Source organism: Euprymna scolopes, chromosome 29 (genome assembly GCF_053919585.1).
Source record: "Euprymna scolopes isolate OS-2025 chromosome 29, ASM5391958v1, whole genome shotgun sequence".
Taxonomy (NCBI): domain Eukaryota; kingdom Metazoa; phylum Mollusca; class Cephalopoda; order Sepiida; family Sepiolidae; genus Euprymna; species Euprymna scolopes.
In genome coordinates, this window is record NC_136510.1 from 13097414 (window position 1) to 13124847 (window position 27434).

Here is a 27434-nt window from a genome sequence, read left to right on the forward strand (position 1 = left end):
CCCTTACATCCAAGTAGCACTGTGCCTTGTTTGGGATGAAAAACCAGTAAAAAAATTATTTTTTTAATGTAAAGTTGTAGATAGACAAGAGATTGCGCAAACTGGAATCAGTATCCCCATCTACTGAGGTGGCCTATATATGTGTCAGTTGTAGTGGGACTTTTGAAAGAATGATTGGGTTGATCTCACATTTATGCCACAGGTGTTATGTACTCCATGTCATCGTCAAAATATGACAGACAGCTGCTGCTGATGATGATGACAATGATGTCCACTATGGCACGTTATAATCGTTAATAAAATTCTCAATCATGAATAACAACATCACTATCCATGGTATCGTTAATAAAATTTACAAACCTTTTTGCAACTATTTTTCATACAAATATATTTTGGTCTATGGCTGACCTGCCCACCAAGTTTTAATCACGAATTTCCAACAGTTTTTATTTTAACACTATCAATGCAGGAATAGTCTGGTGACTGTTTTGATAAACATTATCTTTGAGATGGCCCCCTCACAGATAAAAATTTTGGTGGTTAAGGTCCGTGTGAAACCTATTAAAGATCACATATCCTACTGATAAGATGATCACCAAAGTGATCCTACATATCATCAAAACACAATAAGATGAATATTATTGATCACTCACGACTGTGACTTAGCTGCCAACGCTCACAAATCACTGACATCATGGTCCCAAACAATATCATATCATAACCACTTGAGACTCAGCATGTTACATACGTAGGAGTATTAATTAGACCATGTCATTTCCGTGAATTTTAAATAATAAAGTAAAAGTCTTTCATGTAGGTGTTTATAGGTGCAGGTATTTTCTTCTTTTCATAAATAAAGTAACACAAGGAGATGTTTGCTGAGGGTTTTCATATATGATTTTTTTTTAAGATAATTTACTCAGGAGAGATGATTAATGTCATCTTGTCTAGTTATTTACTTCTTAATCTTAACATTCTAACTTAACGAAATGAGTGACACTTTAGGGTATTATTTTAAGTGTTTTGGAATGGGAGAAGTATTTTGGGATCAGCTGGATTCAGAGAAATATTTTCAGTGAAAAAGTTTTTTTTAGGGTTTTTTTTTTTTTTTTTTTTTTTTTTTACACAGTGATCACCACTTATCAAGGCCCGGAAGCCACTCAGGGATAAGGGTTATTGCAACGAAATCTGTAAAATGGCCGAACATGTGAGAAAAGCGAGAGGCATCATATGATTAACAAAACAAAATGATGAGTTCAGAATGCACATATTTGCAAAAGAGATATTTTATACATATTTAAAATGGAAGTTTACAGCTATAGAAAAAACATAGAATAGTAAAAACAAGCAGTCAGGAAATTGTAATTAAAACGTTTTTGCTGATTTATATAAATTATAATTCATTGAAAGTTGTTTATAAGAGTCAATGTTCATTTGATTTCATATTAGAAAAGAAGTTCAGTGAGAAAGGTTGGGAATATTTAAATTGATAAGTTATTTTAAATGAGCAGACGACACTGAGGGATTCAAGTAGTCAGTGTGTATGTGTGCGTGTGCATGTATGTGCGTGTGTGTGTGTGTGTGTGTGTGTGTGTGTGTGTTATGTTTTGTAAGTGTGAACATACGAGTGACAGTGTATGATTACATAAGTTGAGGATTGTGGCGCTTAATTGGAGACGTGTGTGAATTTTTTGGCCTCAACTATTTACTGAAAGAAAATCTGGCTTTTTAAAGGGTCTAGGTGGCTCCCAGAAAGACCATTTTAAATAAATTCAGAAAGTTCTCTGATTGGTTCCAAACAAGGTTGCTTTTATTAATTCAGGCTTGCACAAATTTGGTGCACAGAAAGGAGTTTATGCACTTTGATTTTAGACACTGAAAAGTTACCTTTGGAGCTACAATGCACATGGACAGGCATTGATAACATTTGCTGAGATTATCAGTTCTCTACCTTATTGGTGGAGGCTCGTTCACACAGCTTCCACTGAGACAATGATTTGAAAACCTTAAAATTTTTCTTCAGATGAAAAGGTGGGATAATTCTTCATCATCTCTCTGTTTTGTCTACAGTGTTAACTTCTGTCCCTTGTCTCAACTTTACACTCATCAGGTTTTCGTCAACGTTTTATTTGAAGAGAAAAGACTCAGGACAGAGCGACGAATGTTATCTTAGCTAATATTACGTAACCTGCAATATTTCTAATAACAAAATAAAGAGGTTCTCTGTACATACATGTGAGATGTCTATACATGCTTACCTGATGCCAAGACTTCTTTTCATCGTCGCTGTTTCTTCTAGTGGTTGCCATAGAAATAAGTTTCTATTATGAATAAAGAGTATACAAGGAGATATTCGCTGGGAGTTTTCTTCAATGTTTTCTTTAGAAATAAATAATTCAGGAGAGAGACTAATGTTCGCTTAGCAAATTGTTTACTATTCAACTTTCTAACTGAACTGAAATGAATGACACACACAGACAGAGACATCGAAGCAACATTCACTTAGATTATCAAGTTTTCTACATTATTGGTCATGTCTCGTTCGTACAACTTCCATAGGGAGATTGATTTGAAAATTTTAGTTTTCTCTCTATTCCAAAAACATGATGGTATTCGTCATCGTTCAACTCCTGTTTTGTCTTTTGTTTGACCTGTTACCCCCTGCCTCAACTATACATCTCTCATCTTTCATTCAACCCTGGGATGATTCTCTTTTACAGATCATTATCACGTACTCAGTGTGACCCTTGCCAAAATTCACACAAGCTAACTTAATTGTCATTCACGTAAGGTTCTTAATTTAATTGCTGGCGAAAAGAGATAAGTTCACTAAAAGTATCGCAGGTAGAAATAAGATGGCAATTGTTATTAGGAATATTTGATGATGTAAAATGTAATATATTCCTTTGATCTAACTATATAAATATCTTATTAAAGAACTGCAGGGCATTAGTGAGATAACTGCACTTAAATAAGGTTATACGAGTAATAAGCATAAATAAACATAGAAATAAACATAATATATATTAGTATTTTGGAGGTACTTTACTAATTAATAATCTTAAACTTAAACTGCATTTTGTATAATAACAGCTCAAACTTTTCTGCTTTACTTTCAGATTTTCTGCCAGTTCTCTGTGGACTTTTGAGTATTGTATTTGTCAAAGTCGCATGCCATTCAGATGATGTGATTCTCGATGCAAACATAGATTGCTCGCATTTGCGAGACGAGGGCATGGCAAAGATATCAGTCTTGTCAGACGTTCAGCTGAAAGTGAAACTCTATTGTAGAAATGATAACTATACTTATATGATGGAGGAAAATGGTGAGTAGCGTTTTCAATTTTGTTTCGAGTTGTCTGTTTTACAGCATGTTTTATTGGAGAAAATAATGCTTTTACGCAGCATAAATACATTACTTTACATAATCACGTTGACACATCAGTTCCCATTGGATAACCGGTTAAGCAATGTTGAACCTGGTCAGGACTAAACGGGCGACCATTTGGGACTTCCAGGTGCTGTATGTGCTCTCTGCTTATCTCAGCATTGTTTCCAATCGTCCTAGACTTCGCCTTGTCACTGGACTCAAACAGCATCGATTCAGGGGAGGTGTGGTTGGAGATTGCGCAACCCTTGCCTCACAATTACATGTGCAACTGCCCCTACCTTCCCTGAGACTGAACAGAGGTGTTGATACATAATTTGAATCGAGTCCTTTGACACCACTAATGCAACCAAAAACGTTACATTTTCTTTACTTTTGTAGTGTATGAAAATGGTTCAAGAACAAGAACAATAATAACTGTATTTGCAGTATGGTTTTGAATTTCAGCTAAAAGACACTTACTATATCTAGCTCCATTAAAGAACTGTGATAGCAGCTGTTTTTGGATTTATATATATATATATATATATATATATATATATATATATATATATATTTAAAAAGATTTTTATGGGTACAAATATTATTAAACATTTATCTTTGTCTGCCCCCGCTAATAATTTATGGTCTTTTGATCACCTTTATTTAAACGATGTTGCTCTTCCCCCATTGCCGACGTTTATTTTGAAAAGTGTCGACTGAAAGACGTCTTAATAGAGTTTTTTCTCTACCCTACCACTTATTTACCCCTTTTGTCTAAATTTTTTTTTTTTTTTTCAAAACATTGAATTATAGTTATGGAAAAAAAATATTTTTGAAGTATATTTTAGTTTCTCTTCATCTTTTTCTACTTTAATAATGTATGTTGAAATTATAACAAACAAAAAAATAACTCACCAATTAATAATAATGGCACTGTGCTCAATACTATTCAAATGTTTAATGTATATATATATATATATATATATATATATATATATATATACATATATAAAATTTTAGTCATTCAATGAATTTAAATTTTAGTCATTCAATGAATTTAAAAATTTATGACGTGAAATGTTTGAATTTCAAATCAAAAGATTTTTATTAATCTATGTAAGACAAAGTATCACTGCTTTTTCGTAAATCTCTGCTAGAGGGACAAGTACCACAGGACTGGAGAAAGGCAACACTCTCCCCCCCCTGTCTTCAAGAAAGGAAGCCGACTACAAACGAGTAACTACAGACCAATCAGTCTCACATGCATACTCTGTAAGGTGATGGAAAAACTCGTCAGGGAAGAAGTTATAAGGCATTTAAGAGAAAACCACATTAGCACAGAGCAACATGACTTTGTACAGGGAAGGTCCTGTACTACTCAGCTTCTGGATGTTATGGATACTTGGACAGAAACTCTCGATGCAGGAGGAAGTATTGACATCGTCTACATGGACTTCATGAAGGTCTTCGATTCCGCACATCACCGTCGCCTCCTGACAAAGATTGAGTCATATGGCATCCAGGGCAAAGTCCTCAACTGGATTCAGGCATTCCTAAATGCTAGGCAACAGTGTGTAGTAGTAAACAGAGCAAAATCAAGACCAGCACCAGTAACGAGCGGGATACCACAGGGAAATGTCATTGGCCCAATGTTATTCGTCATCTACATAAACGACCTACCCAAACTCTGCCAAAGTGAAATGAAGCTGTTTGCAGATGACACAAAGTTGTTCACACGTAGTGACATCCAAGGAGCTATAGCCAGCCTACAGACTGACCTAGATAACTTGCAGAACTGGTCACAGGACTGATTGCTCCGTTTTCACCCACAGAAATGCAGCGTCCTGAAACTAGGGAACAGGAGATCAGAGGCTAAATACACATTGAAAGACAACTCGCTTGGAAGAGCATGATCATGAGAAAGGCCTAGGCGTCTACGACAACAAATTGAGTTCCAAGGAACATGTAGCTAAATCCATCGCAAAAGCAAATAAAGTTGTCGGGGTTATTCACCGCACTTTTGACTTCCTCTCGAATACAGTCTTTGTGCAACTCTGCAAGAGCCGTGTGCGTCCTATCTTGGAGTATTGCCACTCTGTCTGGCAGCCGCACCATAAGACCTTATGCAGTGATCTGGAAGACGTACAGCGCCGAGCAACCAAGCTGCTGGCATCACTGAAGGACAAGCCATATTCTGAAAGATTGAGAACCCTGAGACTGCCCACTCTTGAGCATCGGAGAAATCATGGTGAGATGATCGATGGGATCTATGATACAAGAAAGCCGTCTTTTCAGATCGCCAAAAACAGCGCAACCAGGGGGAACAGCCTCAAAATCGTAAAAAAACACTGTAGGCTAGATGTAGGGTTGTCAACACATGGAATGATCTCCCAGATGTAGTTGTATAAGCACAAACGGTAACGCATTCAAAAGCAGACTTGACGCCCACTGGAGATTGCTGCCGAGTTTATATTGTCCATCCTCCTAAATGGAAGTGCAAATTCCTGGGTGTCTGTGCCACGCATGCCACAAAGTTGTCTAGGAAATTTTTCCCTTGGAATGATGAACAGGTCCAAAACCTGGACCTCAAACATCTATATGTCAAAGTCAAAGTTAAAGAATACATTGGAAATATTATAACTCCTTATCCTATAGGATTTCGATGTCTATCATCTTTTCAGAGGAGAAAATATTAGCAAATAATTATAATGGTTTACACATTATTTGCTAAAGTCAGTAAGACATGGAAAATCACAATTAAAAGTTGTTTAAGTATTTAAATGTCATAAAGTAAAGGAAGTTAATGAAAAGGATATAAAAATTCACATCCAAATTGCATGGTAAAATCCAAAGTGAATGGTTTTGATAGCAGTGTTGTAAAATGATCCAAACTGTATTCTATTTTATTCTGAAGTATATATATATATATATATATATATACTCGGGTTTTTTTTATATTCAAAAGTAATGGACTAATGAATTCAACGAGGTTGTTAGATAGTGCTCAATAAAAAGAGCTGATAATACTTGTTTATTGTTATATAAACATGCTCACATCCCGCTGCTACAAATAGCCACTTGTTTCAATCAAACAACAGATAATGGTAGACGTATGTTTTTTAACTCCAACTTCTAAAGAGTTCCTACCTAAAATAAAAATCCATTATTCATTGAACTTTTGAATTGTCAAGTCGCTGCCTGATGATATCTGTTGTTTGATTGAAACAAGTGGCTATTTGTAGCAGCGGGATGTGAGCATGTTTATATAACAATAAACAAGTATATATATATATATATATATATATATATATATATATATATATATATATATATATATATATATATATACTTTTGGCTAGATCCGAGACCATGATCACAATTACAGGGTGGAACGTTAAAATTGGTGCGCTAGAAAAGACGACATGATTCCATTTCCATTTGATAAAAACCGGTTTTCTTTTTTTGTTGCAAACCATCTACTAATTGGTCAGTTGTGTACCAATCCCAAGAGCAATAGGAGCCTTTTATCATGTCTGAAAGTGGCACAATATTAAACAAGTGAGATTGAAGATGTGTCGCTGTACAACTCATGCTCTTTACCAATCCAAGTTATGACAACAGGACCATTGCCAGCACCCTCAAAATGCAACACTGGATTGCCACAAATAACAGGGACGAGTCCAGATTGATGAAAACAAAGTTTTCGGCGACGGTTATGGTCTTTGGTGTGGTTTCAAATGAGGGCCATATCATGGCACCTCACTTCTTCAAAGTCAGCTTTAAAGTCAACACCAAAGTGTATATAGATGTGCTGAAGAGTGTGGTGGTCCCCTGGTGCAAACCAGGTAGCCACTGGCAGACCCTGTGTGTGGCAGCGGAATCGGCACCAGACCACAAGTCCAAAGAGACCCAGGCTTGATTTCAGAAAGAATACTGCAACTTTGTACCCTTCTTTCACTGTCCCCCCCCACTTCTCCCCCAACCTGAACCCACTGGACGACTTCGTTTGGCCATGCATCGAGAACATCAACAACATGACCTCCCAGCCTGATCGCCGCCATTTGCCGAGTATTTGTTGAACTCCTGCTTGCATTCGTGGAAAAGATATGCTCCAAGTTCCAGATCCCTATCTGGGTGGTGATTGAGGCTGAAGGCGGCTACATTGAATAGATGTTAACTCTACTACACAATCAAGTCATCTGATTTGATTTTTTCAATAAAAGTTTTAAAATGGAGCTGTAGTGTTGTTTTCTTTAAGGGGACAATTTTATCGTTCCACCCTGTACAGTATTTTGTTTCGGCACCATTACCAATTAGGCTACGGAATCTCATTAAATTTTCTGCATACCCATCTTCTTGAAATCTCTTGATTCGTTCCTCCAACCATTTCTGTCATCAGGAGTCTTCGACAAGTTTTTTTTTTTTTTTTTACATAGGTGTCACCACATTATCAAGGCCAAGAGGCCACTCAAGGATAAGGGTTAAAGAGTGTACAGTAGAAATTGGACATTATAGTAATCATTAGTAATGAAAATTTGGTAAAGTTGATAACTTATATGGAACGGCTCATCAAGAACTTATTTACGTTAGACTTGAAGACAACCATATTGTAGTCAGCCGGAAAGCAGGAAAACGGAAGACAATTCCACAGGCGTGCAGTTCTAAGAAAAAAGCTTTGTTCATGGAATCTACGTTTAGGTTTAGGCACAGATAAAGAGTGGGGGGAATTATTGATAGTGTTTACAGCTAGACGCGTGTTTCTTGTGAAAGTTTGGTGAGGGGAGACCATAGATTGAAGCTCATTCGAACACTTTCCATGAAAATAACGATACATCAGAGACAAACTCGCAACATCTCTTCTGTGAGATAAAGGTTGTAAGGAAGAGAAAAGGACATCTCCTACGAGGCTACGAAGTCTATTTTGAACTCTATCAAGGCAGGCCAAGTCCTTTCTAGCAGCTCCTGCCCAGATGTGGCAACAGTATTCCATCCTTGGACGTACCTGGCTCTTATATAGATAGAGAATAGCATCAGCAGTGAGATATCTACCGGATCGATAGAAAAATCCCACCATTTTTCCAGCGGCCTTGGCAACAGATTTGATGTACGTGTTCCATTTAAGATCAGGAGTAATGGTCAAGCCAAGAAGTTTGTCAAAACTTGAGGCCTCCTGAAGACGAGAGCCATTCATTTCAATTGATGTCAGATGTGGATCAGAATGTTGATGATGTAAAGAGAGAAGCTTGGTTTTAGATGCATTAAAAGTAACCAGCCATTCTTTACCCCATTGTACTACGTGCTCAAGATCAGAGGAGAGAGAATTGGAGAGAACTTGGTCGTTTACTGTCTTAGATGTGGTACCATAAATGGTAGTGTCGTCAGCATAGATGTCTACAAATGATGTAAGGATGTGATTTGGAAGATCATTAATGTAGATCAGGAAAAGAGTTGGGCCCAGGATGGACCCCTGAGGGACACCGGCATTAATACTGTGAGCTTCTGATTTTTGCCCCTCAACTACTACTCTTATGAACCTATCAGAAAGAAATGATTTAATAATTGAGAAGACATTTCCAGCAATACCATAGCTAGAGATCTTATGAAGTAAACCTTTATGCCATACCCTATCAAAGGCCTTAGATATGTCAAGAGCAATTGCCCTAGAAAGGTTGCCTCCGTCGAGAGATTTGCTAATCCTATGAGATATAACTGTAAGCACATCTGCTGTAGATCTAGCAGAACGGAAACCATATTGAGTGTCACTAAGAAGGTTATTTTTCTTGAGATGGTTGATTACTTCTGTATTTAATACAGATTCCAGCAACTTACTCATGACGCACAGGAGACTTATTGGCCTGTACTGAGAGGGGGATGAGCGATCACCTGAATTCTTAAATACAGGGCATACTGATGAAATTTTCCAGGGAGATGGGAAACTATTCTCCTTAAGACAACGTTTAAACAGTTTTGTAAGTATGGGCGCTAGTTCAGGTTGAAGTTTTTTGAGTACTATAATTGGAATACCATCAGGGCTAGTTGATTTACTGGAATCAAGGTTTTTGATTAGCTTGGCAACATCACGTACAGATATACGTATATCACATAGCATGTTTTCTGATACAGGAGGAAATATTGGGGGTTGGCAGCCTTGATCGCAAAGGGTAGAATTAGCTGCGAAGTTCTTGACAAAGAGTTTGGCTTTGTCTGATGCTGACGAGATTACCTCAGGTCCATTGATAATAGTTGGGATGGAGCACACGCTTCTGTTCAGGATTCTGTTTGCTATTTGCCAAAACTGGTGGGAACCAAGCCGCTGCTCAGCTACTTTGGACTTAACAGATAGAGCATACAACTCTCTTGCATTCTTTATTACTTTCTTACAATGATTGCTGGCAGTCCTGAAAGCGGCTTTAGTTTTCATACATCTATTACGTTGGAAACAGTGGAAAAAGTGATTTCTGTGCGCAATGGCAGCAGCACATTCTGGAGAGAACCACGGCTGGCTGTTAGGTTTTTGCTGAAACTTTTTCGAGGGTATGAAACGGTCAATACCTACAATTAACCATTCTGTCAGGTCTAATACTATAGAGGACACATCCTTTTTAAACATGGAATGCAGAGGTAGATCAGATATAAATGTACGGAAGTTATCCCAGTCAGCCTTAGTGTATCGATATACTGTACGATGGAGAGGTACGTCTGGGGACTTATTACATTTCATTTTTATCTTAATTGATACAACAGAGTGGTCGGAAGAGCCAAGAGGCGACAGAACAGAAACTGAACATAGTTCAGGGCAAGTTGTGAGAAAAAGGTCTAGTAGGCTCGCATACTGGCCATCATTGTCGGGCACATGGGTGGGTTCCTGAACAATCTGAGTGAGGTCATAGGCAATGGAGAAATCATGACAGAACCTTCCCTCATCATCGGTCTTGTTAGAGTGGGTCAACCATTCGACGTTGTGAACATTGAAGTCACCACATACGTGAATGTTAGCTGAAGGATAAGCAGATAAGACTTGGTCAATTTTCTTAGATATGCTTTGAAAGATAGTAACTCCGCTGTTATGGGGGCGATAGAGAGTAAATATAAATGCTGTAGTGTGAGCTAAAGCAACCCGGAAGCACATATAGGGTAAGTTAGGATCTTCCCGGGAGATGTCCCTACCACATGGAAAGTTATCCCTTATATAGGCACAAATTCCATGCCCATGGCGATCTTGGGGGTCAGATTTAGAAGTTAAGTTAGAGTATCCTTTAATTGCGAACTCTTCTAGGGAAATAGCCTGTCCAATGCCAGTTTCACTTAAAAATAAAAGGTCTGGTTTAGTCTCCTGTAATTGGGTTACAACCTCTGGAAGATTAGAACGTAGACCCCTGATGTTGGAGAAGAAGACATGGTAGTAGGAGTCTACGTTGGAAGTTGGAGAACCGGGTTTAATCGTGTATTTTTTCTTGAAACTTGTCATGATGAATTTTTGGAATTTGTGGACTAGGTCGTCAGATTTACTTAGAGCAAGACAGAGAGGGGAAACTAAGAGAGAAAAAGAAACGAAGAATTTTTTTTTTTGTCAATAGCGGTCTAATTGTACTCAATATATGGTAGTGCCTCCTTTAGTATTGCCCGGTTGTAAAATATGCTTAAATATTAGATATTTTAATTCATGCAGATTTCATATTTATTATTATAGAGCAAATACTCTATCGATTATTAATTATATTATACTCAATATATAGCAGTGATTTCAAAATTTAAAAAAATGACTTCGGTTCCATCAGCTAGAATTGAAACTAAAACATATAGCTCTTTAACCTTATTCGTTACTGTCTGTATTATGTCTTAATGCATATAAAAAGTAAAAGAATAACGTTGTAAAAGTTATAAATGTATATTTGTGCATGTATAGAAGAGCACTTTAAGTTGATTACATCTGTCAAGTTCAATTTTAATTCTAACCTCTTAGCAGCTATTTTTACCAGCTAAAAACCAAATCGAATTTGTTCAACAGGTTCAGGTATCCTATATATCAAATTTTAAGTCTGTAAATCAAACATTGACAGAGAAGTTTGGTAGAGACCGTCCCTCAAACCGATAAACAAAGTCACTTTTATATATATATATATATATATATATATATATATATATATATATATATATAGAGAGAGAGAGAGAGAGAGAGAGAGAGTATCGGCCATAATATAAGGAACGGAAAAAAAATTACAATTATTCATGTATTTTTCAAAAATTAGAGAATGGATTTTTCTGAAATACTCAGAATAAACAAATAGAACCAATGTGTATAAACTAGTACCAAAAAAAAAAATAAAATAAAATAAAATTACGATTCAATATTGAGAAATATTTTAGTTTTAAATTATATCTGTGGATTTATCCTGGCCAAAAGTTAAGGAACGAAATAGAAACTTTATGTTTTTTTAATGCAAATGTTTTAAAAAATAAATTCATTCAATATTCAGTGAACATCCCTTTATTCTTTATGACCTCACTGCATCTTCGACCACAAGACTGGATTAGTTTCTTGCAAAATTCAGGATTTATCTTTTCCCACTCCCAATCCCACAAATGATTTTGATTTTGGGGATTCCTCGTCTGTGCTCTTTCTCCAATCATTTTCCAAACATTTTCTATCGGATTCAGATCCGGACTCTGCGCTGGCCAGTCCATTACTCTTATTTCTTCTTCCTCGAGGTAACTTATCACTTTTTTAGCTTTATGGCAAGGGGCGTTATCTTGCATAAAAATGCTTGGCTGATTAGGTGAAAGGCGTAAGCTCTCAATGACATGTTGTTGAAGGAGCTGCTTATAAGTCTCCGCATTAACCCTACCATAGATTCAAACTAGAGGCCAACTCCTTCCGAGGATATCATACCCCACACCATTACACTTCCCCCTCCGAATTTAAGTGTCTTTCTAACACTTGGAGGATAATCGTTCACCTGCTTTACACCGTACATGCTTCTTTCCATCAGATCCAAACAAATTGGACTTGGATTCATCGCTGAAGTGAACCTTAGCCCATTGTTCATCAGTCCAGACGACATGCTCATGGGCAAACTTCAAACGGCTATTTTTGTTCTTCTTGGAGATCAAGGGTTTAGATACTGGCACCCTGGCATGCAATCCGGCAGCTGCTAACCATCGAGAAACAGTTTTTCTAGATATATTTTTCCCAGTCTGTTCATTAAAATCACGAGAAATTGATGTTGTGGATTTGAATCGGTCACTAATAGCCTGCCTTACCATAATCCTATCTTCTCTTTGAGACGTTTTAGGGGGTCTGCCGGTTTTAGGGGATGCTTCTAATGTATTTTTATTCTTATATCGAGCTATCACACGATGAACAACACTTTTTGATCTTCGAACGATATTAGAAATTGTTGAAATTGATTTCTTTTCTTTGTAATTGTCTAAAATTAATTATTTTTCTTGGAGAGACAGAGTTTTGCGAGTCGGTGACGCCATTTTTCTTTGTTGTGCTTATCAGCAGTTCCAATATTAAAAACTAGCTATTTTTATGTAAAGTTTAGTCTCTTAAAAATAAATTTTCTATTTCGTTCCTTCACTTTTGGCCAGGATAAATCCACAGATATAATTTTAAAACTAAAATATTTCTCAATATTGAATCGTAATTTTTTTTTTTTTGGTACTAGTTTACACATTGGTTCTATTTTTTATTCTGAGTATTTCAGAAAAATCTATGCACTAATTTTATAAATATACATGAATAATTGTAATTTTTTTCCGTTCCTTATATTATGGCCGATACTGTGTGTACATATATATATATATATATATATATATATATATATATATATATATATAGTCCAACATAAACAAATTCCTGATGAACTGCTCCCTTAAATAAGACAATTTATCAAATCTCCAATACTAACGATTACTACGACACTATCGCATTAATAGTACACGCAATAACCCTTATCCCCGAGTGGCTTCTGGGCCTTGATAGGTGGTGACCTCCATGTAAATATATATATATATATCGTCAAGGGTGTGAATTCCATATAGAAACGTTGATTTAATTTGAATAAAATAAAATACGCATCAAGTGCACTTGAAAGCCAAATCACAACGTAATCTTAGGAAAATAAACAAATATTTTACTTGTTTGAAATTTATAACATAAATATATTTCAGAGGTATATACTCCATCTTCAGCATGTTGTTTTCTTTCTTTTTTTTTTCTTTTCTTCTTTTTCCCCATGTTGTAAAGTTGGAGTAAGAAAAGTCTGTTTGTAAAGATCCGCGCGTTGTATCTCAGCCGTTGTATTTTGAAATGTTGAAACTGTGCGTGGGCAACGCGAGAATAACGTCAAGGGTGTGAGTTCCATAATTTTACGGACAAAATGGAATTTCTTTCGTGTGTGTGTGTGTGTGTGTGTGTGTGTGTGTGTGGGTTACATTTATGAGTTAAGTATTTTGACTCCTGTGTCAGCAATGGAAATTGTGACGTTCTAACAACGAAGCATAGACGTCAATATGTTTGCCAATAAAAACCATTAAATGACTAATTGTTCAGTTAATGATTTCAAGGAAAGCTATGGAAAGTATATGGCTGTCGGATGGTTTTCAACATTGACAGATCGGAAAAGAGTGCATTCTTCAATGTAGACATCCTAACATTTCACTCCATCTCGAGATCTATCATCGGGCAGTTTCCAAGGCACTGACAAACCAGAAAACAGATAAAAGAGTGCATTGTCTAGTTGGCAAGTAATAATTACTAACCGCTGTAACTCTATTCTATTTTTTGTATTCAAATTATGTTTAGATTGATATTTTTTATCTTTATCTTGCAGAGATTTCTCTTGTTATTCCGGTGACTAAAAGTGATCATGGATCCTGTCAAATGATGTACCTGCCTGAAAGAAAGTCCTTTGAAATATACATGTCTTTGCAAAGAATCATAAGGACCACAGAGCATACCTTGAACTCCTACAGAATGATATGTGAAGAGGACAACACGACAAAAGCGTTTCTTTCCATCCGTGTCGACAACCCCTTTCAAACTCCGCTGATTATAGAGCATTTCTATAAGGATCAGGTTTACGTAAGCATGGACTTGGAAGTAAGAAATATTTACGGCAAGAGACTGGATGTGCTTACTGTCTATAGAAAGGTAAATGTCTCATTATAAAGCGCACAAAAATGTTACGCGTTGTTGGGTTGTTCAGAAAATACTGGATGATTTAATTAATTCGTGTTGATCCTAAATTGATGATACCCACTTCATCAATTTACAGTTTGTTTACATTACATTTAAATTTCTGCATGTTGTTACAGATGGGGAAATGAGGAGAAAGGATGTAATTCCAAAAGCAACTGGTTCAAAAATAGATTAAACGTTTTCTGGCATATGGGGACTTAAGCAGTAAAGGGGTGGGATTTTGTTGTTTTTCAGGTTGGTCAAGGTATTTATGTTCAGGTGGCACAAGTGCAGTAAAACAGAGTCTGTTAAAGTACTTTGTAAAGCAATCCTGAGTTTTAATTTATGTTCATCCTGAATTGATGATACCCTTCTCTCCTAAGTCCTGTATTTATGTATATTTAAGAAAAAGGTATAAAGCTTTGTTTTCAATCTTGCGCATAAGTGCAGCAAATCTATCTGTATTTTATTTCTGGACGAAAAAGTGCATTCTCTAGTTGGCTAGTAATGATTCGGGAGGAGATAGCTTGGATCTAATTTAAGACAGACAACTCCTGAATATTCTAAGTCAAGAAGACTTTAGGATTAAAAAAGAGTTTTATTAACCACTGTCGCCTCTTTCTGAACTCCGACTGCGTTTTCAAATATCTTGCACTGTCTCTCTACCATATTATTTTTTTTATTCATCCAAAACAAGGCATATTGTCACTGAGATCTGGCCTAATTTAAATGGGATATTGTTGTTGTTGTTCATCTTACCGTTTATTTCTTTCAACATCAGATATAGATTTGTAAATGTGAAAAGGAAGATTTTTTTCAATTGCTATTATATTCTTCAATTTACAATTAGTTATCTCCCTTGCTGGTTTCTTTTTTTGAGTAATTATTTTAAAATGTTTCATGTTATCAGCTATATGGGCTAAATTAAGTAATTTTTAAATAAATTGTAACGAAAAACATTATTATATTGCCAATAACACAGTAGAAGAATAACAAACGAAAATTGGCTAGCCATGATCAGTTTGATTTGCCAACTTGCATATTTATTTATAGTGTTTGGTTTGGTTGTTTTGCTCTATGGCATATCAACTCCTTTCAGGTTATTTAATGCCGAATTGATTTGTTTTGGTAAACGTTTTTGGTGCAACTACACTATAATAACTAGGGCTATGACAAGAGAATATTCTTATTCATTATTTTCACCCTCGAGTATATATTAGTTAATATCTAATATGATTTTAGATAGAGTGATGTGGTTCTCAGTTGATTAACTGTGTCTCATTGTGTCGGATATATACTCGAGAGTCAAAATAATGAAAAGATTATTCTCTTGTCATAGCCCTAATAATAAAGAAATTCAGAAAAACAAAAAAATCGATTAAAAAACAAACAATGGTGTCTACTGACTTTTTGTGTCAATTTCAACTAAAATCAATGTTTTCTACTTAATTGGCATGTCAGAACTACTTAAATATTATCACATTATTTTAAAAACATGGGTTTTGATTTTTATCATTAAAAACCCTTACCATATTTGGGAACATATAACAATGATTGTTACCACATAATTTATGAAAAAGTTGGCAATAATTACACGCTATTTACCTGCCCTTGGAATTCTCCAGTGTTCTTTATTCATTTATTTATTTTTTTGCTAAACATTTAATTTTCGCTAATTCTCACCCCAAAAATGTTTTTAGTAAATTTTTTCTACCTAATCGTTTTGCATAAATAATACGTAAAGATTACCGCATTATTAACAAAAACACACACACACACAAATTTTCGATCTTTATCGTAAAAAAACCCTCACCCTATTTTTTTTTGGGGGGGGGGGTAACATGCGATATAATAACAAGGGAAGTAACTCAGTTATACTTAAAACAAGACAATTAGCTCATATGTATGATTGTTAATGCACATTTGTCAAAAAATTGGCAATAGTTACCTCCTCTTTGAACTCTCCAGTGTTTTTTAGTCAAACATTTAATTTTCACTAATTTACATTCAAAAATGTTTTCTACTTTATCGTTTGTCGTAATTTTTGGATATATTAATTACTGTAACATGACAATTAAGTAGAGACTATTGGTTTGTCTTGAAATTCAATAATAAAAATTTCGAATTTCGCTTTTATAGTGTAGTTGCACCATGTTTTAATTCCTTTATATCTTTAAATATTTACATATCGTGTTTGGTTTGGCTGCTTTGTAGAAAAAAACTCATTGTTTTGTGCTTTCTGACTTTGCAGAACATGATTGAGTTTTGCAAAGGGAAAGGGGAAAAAAAACAATAACATCAATTTTTTGGTGTATTTTGTTTTTGTCAGGAAGCCATTATCTTCAGACAGCCTGATCTGGTAGCATCAGATTGTAAAGAAGAGCGGTATTATATTGCCAATTATGTAGTACATCAATAACAAACAATAATTGGCTAGCCAGAAGCAAAGTTGGATTTGTGGTATCTTCAGGCAGCCTGCTCAGATGGCGTCAGATTGTATAGAAGAACGTTATTATTATCCATCTGACGATAGCTCAAACAGTAACAGCTAAGACATGTTTCTGTACGCGTTATTCATCCATCCAAACAAAGATTTTACTTCTTATAAACCATCCTTGGTGTATGATTACTATTTCCTGTTAATTTCAGTGTTATGCGACCAGTAGTTTAAGAGTTTATTGGTTAAATATTTACACACACACACACACGCACACGCGCACACACCACACACCACACACACACACACGCACACACACACACACGCATCTACTATTTTATTTATATAGATGTAAAATATGTTATCATGCTTGCTGGTTTTTATTTGTAGATGACTATTGGGCTGAACAAATATATTGCCAATAACATAGTACAGTAATAACAAATGAGAATTGGCTAGCCAAAAGCAAATTTTGATTTGTCAGCCTAAATGCTATTTGGGTCTGATAAGGTAACATTTTTAAACTTAATATTTATTTATTTATTTATTCAGGTTCAGCTTTATGCGTACACCTTGAACATAACAGGAATCCAAGCGCGTGAATGCGTCATGAAAACGAAATACGAAGAACTTGAAATTCTTAAAGGAGGATGCGGCACTGGTTGTATATTCGACAAGAATGTTGGCTTTTATACAAAAGACTCAACAGTGACGAGTCCTTATTTTGTGATTCCTGCAATCATGTCACGCAAGGCAGTTTTTTCGTGCAAGTTCCGCGTGTGCTCCAGCAACTGTGATGGGAACAGTTGCATCTTTGACCAGACTGCACATACAATTAATGAGGAAGCGTAAAACCTGAAAGACAGATCGAAACCTTCTTTGCCATTGTCCCCGTTTTTTGTTTTATCAGAATGTTGGATGTCCGGATTATGTCAGGGTCACCACTTTTGAGTTTATGGTGCTGGAACAGCTTCCGTCCATTATATGTTCTAATGAACAAGCAAATGCACAAAATAATTATTTTTATTGCATTTGCTCCATTCATTTTTTTCATTTTTTTTGCTTGTATAATAGAATATATAATGAGAGATACTACCCAAGTGAACATAAACTCCATAGTAGTGACCCAATATGATCTGAATTCCGATTCAAAACAAATGACATTATGTGTCGGATGATTAGAAATGTTTTTTTCAAGTGAAGTAAACATTATTGTAATAAGACTTTATATTAGTAATGGGACGATTCCAATATTTTTTTCCCAATTCTGATACAATTATCGATTCTGTTCTGAACTTCTTTTTAAATATATATATATATATATATATATATATATATATATATATATATATATATATATATATACACACATAATTTTCAGATTACTATAAAAACCCATGTAATATGTACATATATTTTCACAACTGCCAAAATGCACCCGGCGGTGGGGGGGGGGGATCTATAGATTTAAATTTGACTGCTATTTTAAAATCAATAAATATTCATTATTTTATTATGAGTAATAATAAAGAAAAACAAAAAAAAAAATAATATAGGGTGGTCGCTAGAAAAGCGGGAAATTTGTCAAACAACGATTTATTTTTACAAAGAATAATTTTTACAAAGTTTTTCAAAGACAAATGTTATATTATACTCATAGATACTCAAAATGTCGTCCGTGCACTTCACTGCAGCGTCAAACGATTTATTTTTACAACACTCACACGGCACCAATCAAAAAATAGCAATCACGCATTTTAGTCATGATCTAAACTGACCTTCAAATTTCCCGCTTTTCTAGCGACCACCCCGTATTAAAAGAATCGTTTTTGGCTTCACAAAATAGGCACAAATTTTTCCAATTCTTCACAAAATAGGTAGAAATCTTTCCAATTCTTCACAAAATAAGTACAAATTTTTCCAATTCTTCATAAAATAGGTAGAAATCTTTCTAATTCTTCACAAAATAGGCACAAATTTTTCCAATTCTTCACAAAATAGGCACAAATTTTTCTAATTCTTCACAAAATAGGCACAAACTTTTCCAATTCTTCATAAAATAGGTACAAATTTTTCTAATTCTTCACAAAATAGGCACAAATTTTTCCAATTTTTCACAAAATAGGCACAAATTTTTCCAATTCTTCACAAAATAAGTACAAAATTTTCCAATTCCTCACAAAATAGGCACAAATTTTTCCAATTCTTCACAAAATAGATGCAAATTTTTCCAATTCTTCACAAAATAAGTACAAAATTTTCCAATTCTTCACAAAATAGGCACAAATTTTTCCAATTCTTCACAAAATAAGTACAAATTTTTCCAATTCCTCACAAAATAGGCACAAATTTTTCCAATTCTTCACAAAATAGACACAGATTTTTCCAATTCTTCACTAAAATAAGTACAAAATTTTCCAATTCTTCACAAAATAGACACAGATTTTTCCAATTCTTTGCAGAATAGGCACAAATTTTTCCAATTCTTCACAAAATAGGCACAAATTTTACCAATTTTGAGTTCTGATGGTGTTGATTCCCAATTACAATTACGATTAATCATCCCAATACATTTTATATAGAACTAGCTATACTACTCGGCATTGCCCGGGAGTTTTTTACATTTTATATTTGTTTCTCATTTATTTTGAATTATGCTGAGAATTTAAAAAAAAATACTTCCAAGAGAATTTGGATTATTTGAATTATTCAGACTATGGTTCTCAGCTTGGATATTATTTGCACAACGTTTTCGCTGATGTAACTGCAAGGATCCATGGCATAACTGATAAAGTACTAAGTAAAATTTAGTTCTAAGTGACACTCCTCTTGACGTTGAAGGTTCAATCGTTGCAGCAAAGGTTACTGAGAATGCAACTGCGTATTACTTAAGACTCTGCCCGATCACAGCTGACCGAATGGCAGCATGTTATCCACGTGGATTAAATAAAGAGTTCTGTTCAAAATTCCATGTAGATTCCTAAGTATGACAGAAAGGTTCCCAAGTTCGACAAGATACACTTGAAGAAGGTCAGAAGTTACATCAGTCAAAAATTTGTGGGAATGATGCTCAACATGAGAACAATAGTCTACATAATACAAATAATACAAATTATCAGTCCTCATCTCCAAAAAAAAAAAAAAAAAAAAATGCAGAAACATATTTCGAAGAGAAAAGATCTTTTTTTTATTACCTCCCTTTAATTTGAATGTAGAAAAAATAGTATCCATTGTAAATGGCTTCTTATTAGGAATAAGAATTTGATGCAAAATAAAATACATTCCTTCTAATAATATATTGGAAGGGATAAATTAAAAAATAGAATAGTCTGAATCAGATGGATTGCTATTTGGGTCTGACTGTGAAAAATCCACAAAAACATTGAATCTTTCAGGAAATTTGATAGAAAGAAAATAAAAAATAAAATTGTTAATAAGATTCTAACTTTATTTATTCAAATTTCTTCTGTTGACGATTATTATTTTAAGTTTGTATGAAACAAACGAGGACCCATGGAGCAGTGGTTAGAGTACTTGGAAAAAATCAATTGTAAAGTGATTTGAAGGTTCAATCTCCAGTGTCGCCGACTGAAAAATACAATTGCAAAAATTCAATTACAATGTGGAAATTTGTCGCTCTAAAAAAAGCAACACTACAGCTTTATTTTTAAACTTTTATTGAAAAAATCAATTCAGGTAACTTGATTATGTAGTAGAGCTGACATCTATTCAATGGAGCCGCCTTCAGCCTCAATCACCATCTTGATACGGGTCTGAAACTGGGAGCATATCTTTTCCTCAAGTGCCAGCGGGAGCTCGGCGAATGGTGGCAATCAGGCTGGCTTTAGTGTTGTGGGAGGTTATGTTGGTGATTTTCTCGACGTATGATCAAATGAAGTAGTCCAGCGGGTTCAGGTTGAGGGAGGAGGAGGGTCAGTGAGAAAGGATAAAAAGTCGTAGCACTCCTTCTGAAACCAAGTCTGGATCTCTTTGGACTTGTGGTCTGGCGCCGATTCCTGCTGCCAGTAAGGTCTGCCAGTGGCCATCTGATTGCACCAGAAAATCACCCACTCTTCAACAGATCCACGTACACTTTGGTGTTGACTTTCAAGCCAACTTAAAAGATGTGAAGTTGTATGACGTTGCCCTCACTTGAAACCACACCAAAGACCATAACCGTGACTGGAAATTTCATTGAGCTATGCCTTCGAGAATTGAACCGTCTAAATTTGCATTTTGAGGGGGCTGGCAATGGTCCTGTTCTTGGATCAGTAGAGAGTATGAGTTGTAAAGCAGCACATCTTCGATCTCACTCGTTGAACATTGTGTCACTTTCAGACATGATAGAAGGCTCCTATCGCTCTTAGGATTTATAAACAACCGACCAACTAGTAGATTGTCTGTAACAAAAAAAGAAAATCGGTTTTCATCAAACAGAAATGGGACCATTTCGTCTTTTCTAGGGCGACAATTTTATCGTTCCACCCAGTAGGACCTCTATCCAGTTACGGCTGATGAAACAAGAACATACCCCCCCCCCACATGAAGTAAATAAAGGGTTCCGTTCAAAATTCCGTGCAGATTCCTGAGTTTGACAAGATACACCTGTAGAAGATCGAAGGTTACATCAACCGAAACGTTGTGAAAATTATTACTCAAGATGAGAATAATAGTCCATAGAATACAACTAACTAAGCCTCCTCTCCAAAGTTCAGAAACGTAAGTAGTTTTGTTTTTTTAATTTATGATTTTCCAAATATTCTCCTCTTAAACAAAAGTTTATTCTGCCACCATTTTGACTGCCAAACGATCTACTACATGAAGCATGAAGCCAAATTTAGAACCCCAAGTGGGTTCTTCTTCTTTGTTATGGTGGCACCGATATTCCTTTCCAGCCTAATCTTTATGGAAACTGACTTGATTGTTAACAAACTGCAATCCATTTATAAATTGTAAGTTGAAAACAAAAACCCAGTCACCACATCCCAAGTAAATTGTTTTTTTTTCTTCTTTCTTTTCATTTCTTTACGGTTATATTTAATATAAATTTGTATAAAAAAATTACCAAAATGATAATGATTATCTATTCATATGAATAAATGCAAAAGTAATTGTTTACAACAGTGAAATGTTTATTATTCAAAAATTTTGTCTTAATTATTTTAAGTAGAGGATTTTGTGAAGTGATAGTGAGCTGGTGAATCAGTCTAATATATATATATATATATATATATATATATATATATATATATATATATATATATATATATTGGTAGAAAGTCATTATTCAAGCACGTCTGATTGAACACGACTGAGTTCTTCTTTTTCCGATTTTGTTGGATAACTTTTCAATTTGCCGAGCAGCCTTTTTTATTTTGACTGGCATATTGTATATTATGGCGCCCAGTAGTTGTTGTTCGGCCATTCGGCAGTAGTCGTTGTCACTGTCATCTCGTCAGCAAAGCAAAAGCTGAAAGTCAAAAAGAGCAGATAATCTTAACTTGAGTTAGTAGATGTAGAACAGTTGAGGTAGCAGGGAAAGCCCCCCCCCTCCTTTAAAAAAACATGGGAGGAAGTTGTAAGTATAGATTTAAGAGAAAGAAGGATTTTTAAAAAAATGGTCAGAGATAAAGTTAGTTCAGCTAATTTCTAAAAGTCGTCCACCACATGCCAGCATGTAAAATAGACATTAAACTGATCTCTACAACGATGACAACAACAGTAACAACCATGATGATGCTTTATCATAATTATGTATAGCCACTTTTCCTTAACTAGGAGTTGTTTCTGGCTGGTCCACTGTTACAGGAGTATCAGTACTCCTATCCATCAGAACTTTATTTTGTGCATTTATCTGATACCGGTGTGGAGAGGAATAGCAGCAAGTGGGCATGTGTGGTTGCTGTAGAGAAGCAGTGGCGTGTGAATGTGATGCAAGAATAATTCCATTATGCAAATTTAGGCAGTTTTTTTTTTTTTTTACACAGGCATCACCACATTATCAAGGCTAAGAGGCCACTCGAGGATAAGGGTTAAAGAGTGTACAGTAGAAATTGGACAATATAGTAACCATTAGTAATGGAAATTCCGTTAATTTGTTAACTTATATGGAATGGCTCATCAAAAACTTGTTTATATTAGACTTGAAGACAACCATATTAGAGTCAGCTGGAAAGCAGGAAAACGGAAGATAATTCCACAGGCGTGCAGTTCTAAGAAAGAAGCTTTGTTCATGGAATCTACGTTTAGGTTTAGACACAGATAAAGAGTGAGGGGAATTATTGATAGTGTTTTCAGCTAGACGAGTGTTTCTTGTGAAAGTTTGGCGAGGGGGGACCATAGATTGAAGCTCAGCCGAAAACTTTCCATGAAAATAGCGATACATCAGAGACAAACTCGCAACATCTCTTCTGTGAGATAGAGGTTGCAGGGAAGAGAAAAGGACATCTCCTACGAGGCTACAAAGTCTATTTTGAACTCTATCAAGGCAGGACAAGTCCTTTCTAGCAGTTTCTGCCAAGATGTGGCAACAGTATTCCATCCTTGAACGTACCTGGCTCTTATATAGATAGAGAATAGCATCAGCAGTGAGATATCTACTTGATCGATAGAAAGATCCCACCATTTTTCCAGCGGCCTTGGCAACAGATTTGATGTACGTGTTTTGAGAGTCCGAGGTGGCAGTATAAAAAATGGATATTTTTGCAAGGAATCTTTGGTTTTTGAATGCTACCTTGTTAGCATGTGGTTGTATTGTTGGTTAGAAAAGAAAACAAAAATGGACTGTTGCTGCTTTGGGAAAAAGAAAGAACACAAAATAATCCAACTCGAGTGTGTGTTTTGCTTTTCAATTCGAAAAAAATTTATGTGAGTGAAATAGGAATTAATTTCCTGAGCACATCGTTTGGTCACATAAATTATAGATAATCTTTCAATTTGACTATTATCTTTCTCTTTTGTCGCATAATTAAGCTAACCAATAATGTGTGTGCTTATCCGTAACAATATTTTATGGGATGATCAATAGGATATACCAAACAGGATTACCGAATGAAAATGATGTGGTCATAAACAAGTGGTGATGCAGAGAACAGGAAAACGTTTTCTGGAGGTGACATAGTATAACAAAAAGAAAGATTGGCCGCTCCCTCTTTTTTTTTTTTTTACACAGGCATCACCACATTATCAAGGCCAAGAGGTCACTCAAGGATAAGGGTTAAAGAGTATACAGTAGAAATTGGACAATATAGTAATCATTAGTAATGAAAATTCGGTAAATTTGATAACTTATATGGAACGGCTCGTCAAGAACTTATTTACGTTAGACTTGAACATAACCATATTGTAGTCAGTCGGAAAGCAGGAAAACGGAAGACAATTCCACAGGCGTGCAGTTCTAAGAAAGACTGACTGGGATGAGACAGACTGAAACATGTCATTTCAAAAGACTTCTCTCTCCTTTTTATGAGAAAGAAAGAGAGAGAGAGAGAAAGAGAGAGAGAGAGAGAGTGTTGAGAGAAGGCTGGTAATGCATAATTCTCTCAGAAATATAAAACAATAAAAAAAATTAGGTGCATCTACAATGTAATAGCGAAATTTTATTTTTATTTTATTTTTTTTATACGCGGTGGTCACCACTTATCAAGGCCCGGAAGCCACTCAGGGATAATGGGTTATTGCAAGTACAGTACGTTAGTGTGGAGATTTGATGAAGTGTTTACTTAAGGGGGCGGTTCATTAGGAATTTGTTAACGTTGGACTTGAACACATCCAAGTTGTAGTCAGGTGGGAAGCAGGCAGACGGAACAGAGTTCTACAGGCGTGCAGTTTTAAGAAAGAAGCTTTGTTCATGGAATCCATGTTTTGATTTAGGCACAGATAAAGAGTGGGGGAAATTGTTCACAGTGGATTCAGCTAGACGGGTGTTTTTCGTGAAAGATTGGCGAGGGGGGACCAGAGATTGGAGTTCAGACGAGCACCTGCCATGGAAATAACGATAAAACAAGGATAGGCTCGCAACGTCTCTTCTGTGGGAGAGAGGTTGCAGGGTAGAGAAAAGGGCATCCCCCACTAAGCCACAAAGTCTATTTTGTACTCTGTCAAGGCAGGATAGGCTGTTTTTAGCAGCTCCTGCCCAGATATGGCAGCAGTATTCCATCCTTGGACGTACTTGGCTTTTATATAGATAGAGAATTGCATCAGTAGTGAGATATCTTCTCGAGCAGTAGAAGGATCCCACCATCTTTCCAAAGACCTTGGCAACAGACTTGATGTACGTGTTCCATTTCAGATCAGGAGTAAAGGTCAAACCCAGAAGCTTGTCAAAACATGGGGCCTCTCCCAGACGAGAGCCATCCATCCCAATTGATGCCAGATGGGTCTTTCTACTGACTGCTTTCCTCCTGCCTAAGGCCAGGGAAAATAAGGGAGAAATTTATAAGGATTAATTTGAGAGAAAAAAGGGGTGGTTATGTTGTATGGAAAGAAATGACATGAGAATGATACGATGTGTAATGTGAGTCTTAATAACTTGGATGTAGAGAAATTCGTTTGATTGACAAGGTCATCGATGTTCTCCAGAGTTTTTCTTTCTTTGTTGATACCATTGGATTAGCATTGGATGGTGCTAGTGTGATTGCCATAGTTAGGAGTAGATGGAGTTAGTTCGAGGAATTTCTGTCATCACTTTTAATGGCAGGAAGAATCTATCAGTCATACATACAGTGTGATGAAGTATGGAAGTGAAACTTGGCCAATAACGAACTTAGATCTGATGACCTCAGAGGAAGATTAAATTTGAACTGTATAAGAAGATATATGTAGAAAAGAAGCCGTTGTTGGTATGGTCATGTTGAAAGAATGGATGAGAGTTCCTGGATGCAGAATAATTGAGGCAGCAGGATTAGTTTGCACAGGAAAGCCAATGAAAATAAGAGAAGTTTATAAGGATTAATTTGAGAAAGAAGGGAGATGGTTGTGTTGCGTGGAAAGAAGTGATATGAGAATTATACGATGGATGTGTAATTATACGATGGTTTAAAACTGATGGCCTCTTAGGAAGATTAAATCTAGATGTGTGCAGAACAGGAGACTTTGTTGATTTGGTCACAGTGAAAGAAATGGATGAGAGTTCTTGGGGTAGTAGATGTAAAACAGTTGAGGTAGCAGAGTCAGTTAGCAAATAATAATAATAAGACGCAGTAGTAGTAGTAGTAGAGGAGATAGTCGTGTTAGCGGATATAAGTAGATTTATGGGAAAAAAATTGAAAATGTAACAATAGATTGGGTGTCGTCATTAGATTAAAGCGAAGCACGCAATTGGATTATTGTTTAGTGCAGAAATTAGTAAGTAATCAGTAAGAGATTGAAATGGAGGGTGGATGGTGAGATAAAGAGAGAGAGAGAGAGAGAGAGAGCGAGAGAGAGAGCGAGAAAGAAGAGTCAGAAGAGAAAGAACGGATGAACGGGCGGACAAAGAGATTAAAAAACAACGAAAGAAAGGAAGAAATGTAGTTAAATAAGAAGAAAAAATCACAAAGAAAAAATAGAGAACAAAAGGAAAGGAAGGAAACAGAAATGTAAGTATGTAAGTAGAAATTTGGAGAGAGAGAGAGAGAGTGAAAGATAGAGAGAAACATATCAGATGAAAAGAAAAGAAAAAGAAAAATCTTTTATTTTTATTTTTTATTTCCTTTTGTAAAATTTTCCGAAAATATTTTCAATGCAGTAAACTTTCTTTATAAAATAATCAGATGTGACACAAGGTCAAATTTGAGCGAGGTGGGATGGGAGATGACTGTGCCTTCCCACTCTTTTACCTTTGTAGAACCCTTCCAATAATAGTGATGTCCCAGTGAACACACTACATTAAAATATTTTACAATCTTATTTATTTCTCATTCATAATACAAGCAATATTTTTTCTTTATATAACCAGTTTCAAAGTAAAAAAAAAAAAAGGCTTAGAATTTAAAAAAAAAGTATTTCTAAAATTACATTTAATTCGGACTGTGGTTCTCATTTTGAGTATTATTTGCACAACGTTTCAGCCGATGTAACCACCAACCTTCTTCAGGTATATCTTGTCGGTCTTAGAAATCTTTCTGTCAAGCTCGGGTATTTGCATAGAATTTGGAATGGAACCCTTCATTTAATTCACTGGAGTAACATATTCTCGTTCCGTCAGCCATAACTGAATAGAATTCCTTAGTAATTCACAATTGTATTGTGTTGAGTGTTGCCTGCACTGACGATTAAACCTTCACTCTCAAGAAGAGTGTAACTTTACAACTGAATTACAAGTACTCTATCCACTATGCCACGAGTCCTTTTCTCAAATTTACGGAAAATGTTGAAAAAAATCAATATTTTTTTTTTCTGATAACTAATTCAAACATTTTTCAAGTTTATTCACGATTCAAAAATAATTGAAATAATAATTT

General features: G+C 35.5%; 2 protein-coding genes across 2 annotated transcripts in view; both read left to right on the forward strand.

The window, feature by feature from the left end:
* LOC145252488 (vitelline envelope sperm lysin receptor-like) overlaps positions 1-20431 on the forward strand; it is a 34575-nt gene extending 14144 nt beyond the window's left edge. The window contains exons 2-4 of the mRNA XM_080111920.1: positions 3120-3326; positions 14209-14528; positions 17545-20431. Coding sequence (XP_079968046.1) covers positions 3120-3326; positions 14209-14528; positions 17545-17844 — 827 coding nt within the window. The 3' untranslated portion in view covers positions 17845-20431. The remainder of the gene's footprint in view (positions 1-3119; positions 3327-14208; positions 14529-17544) is intronic.
* Positions 20432-26215: 5784 nt separating this feature from the next.
* Positions 26216-27434, forward strand: part of LOC145252493 (matrilin-1-like) — a 55105-nt gene continuing 53886 nt past the window's right edge. The window contains exon 1 of the mRNA XM_080111930.1: positions 26216-26570. The gene's annotated coding sequence lies outside the window, so the exon portion shown is untranslated. The remainder of the gene's footprint in view (positions 26571-27434) is intronic.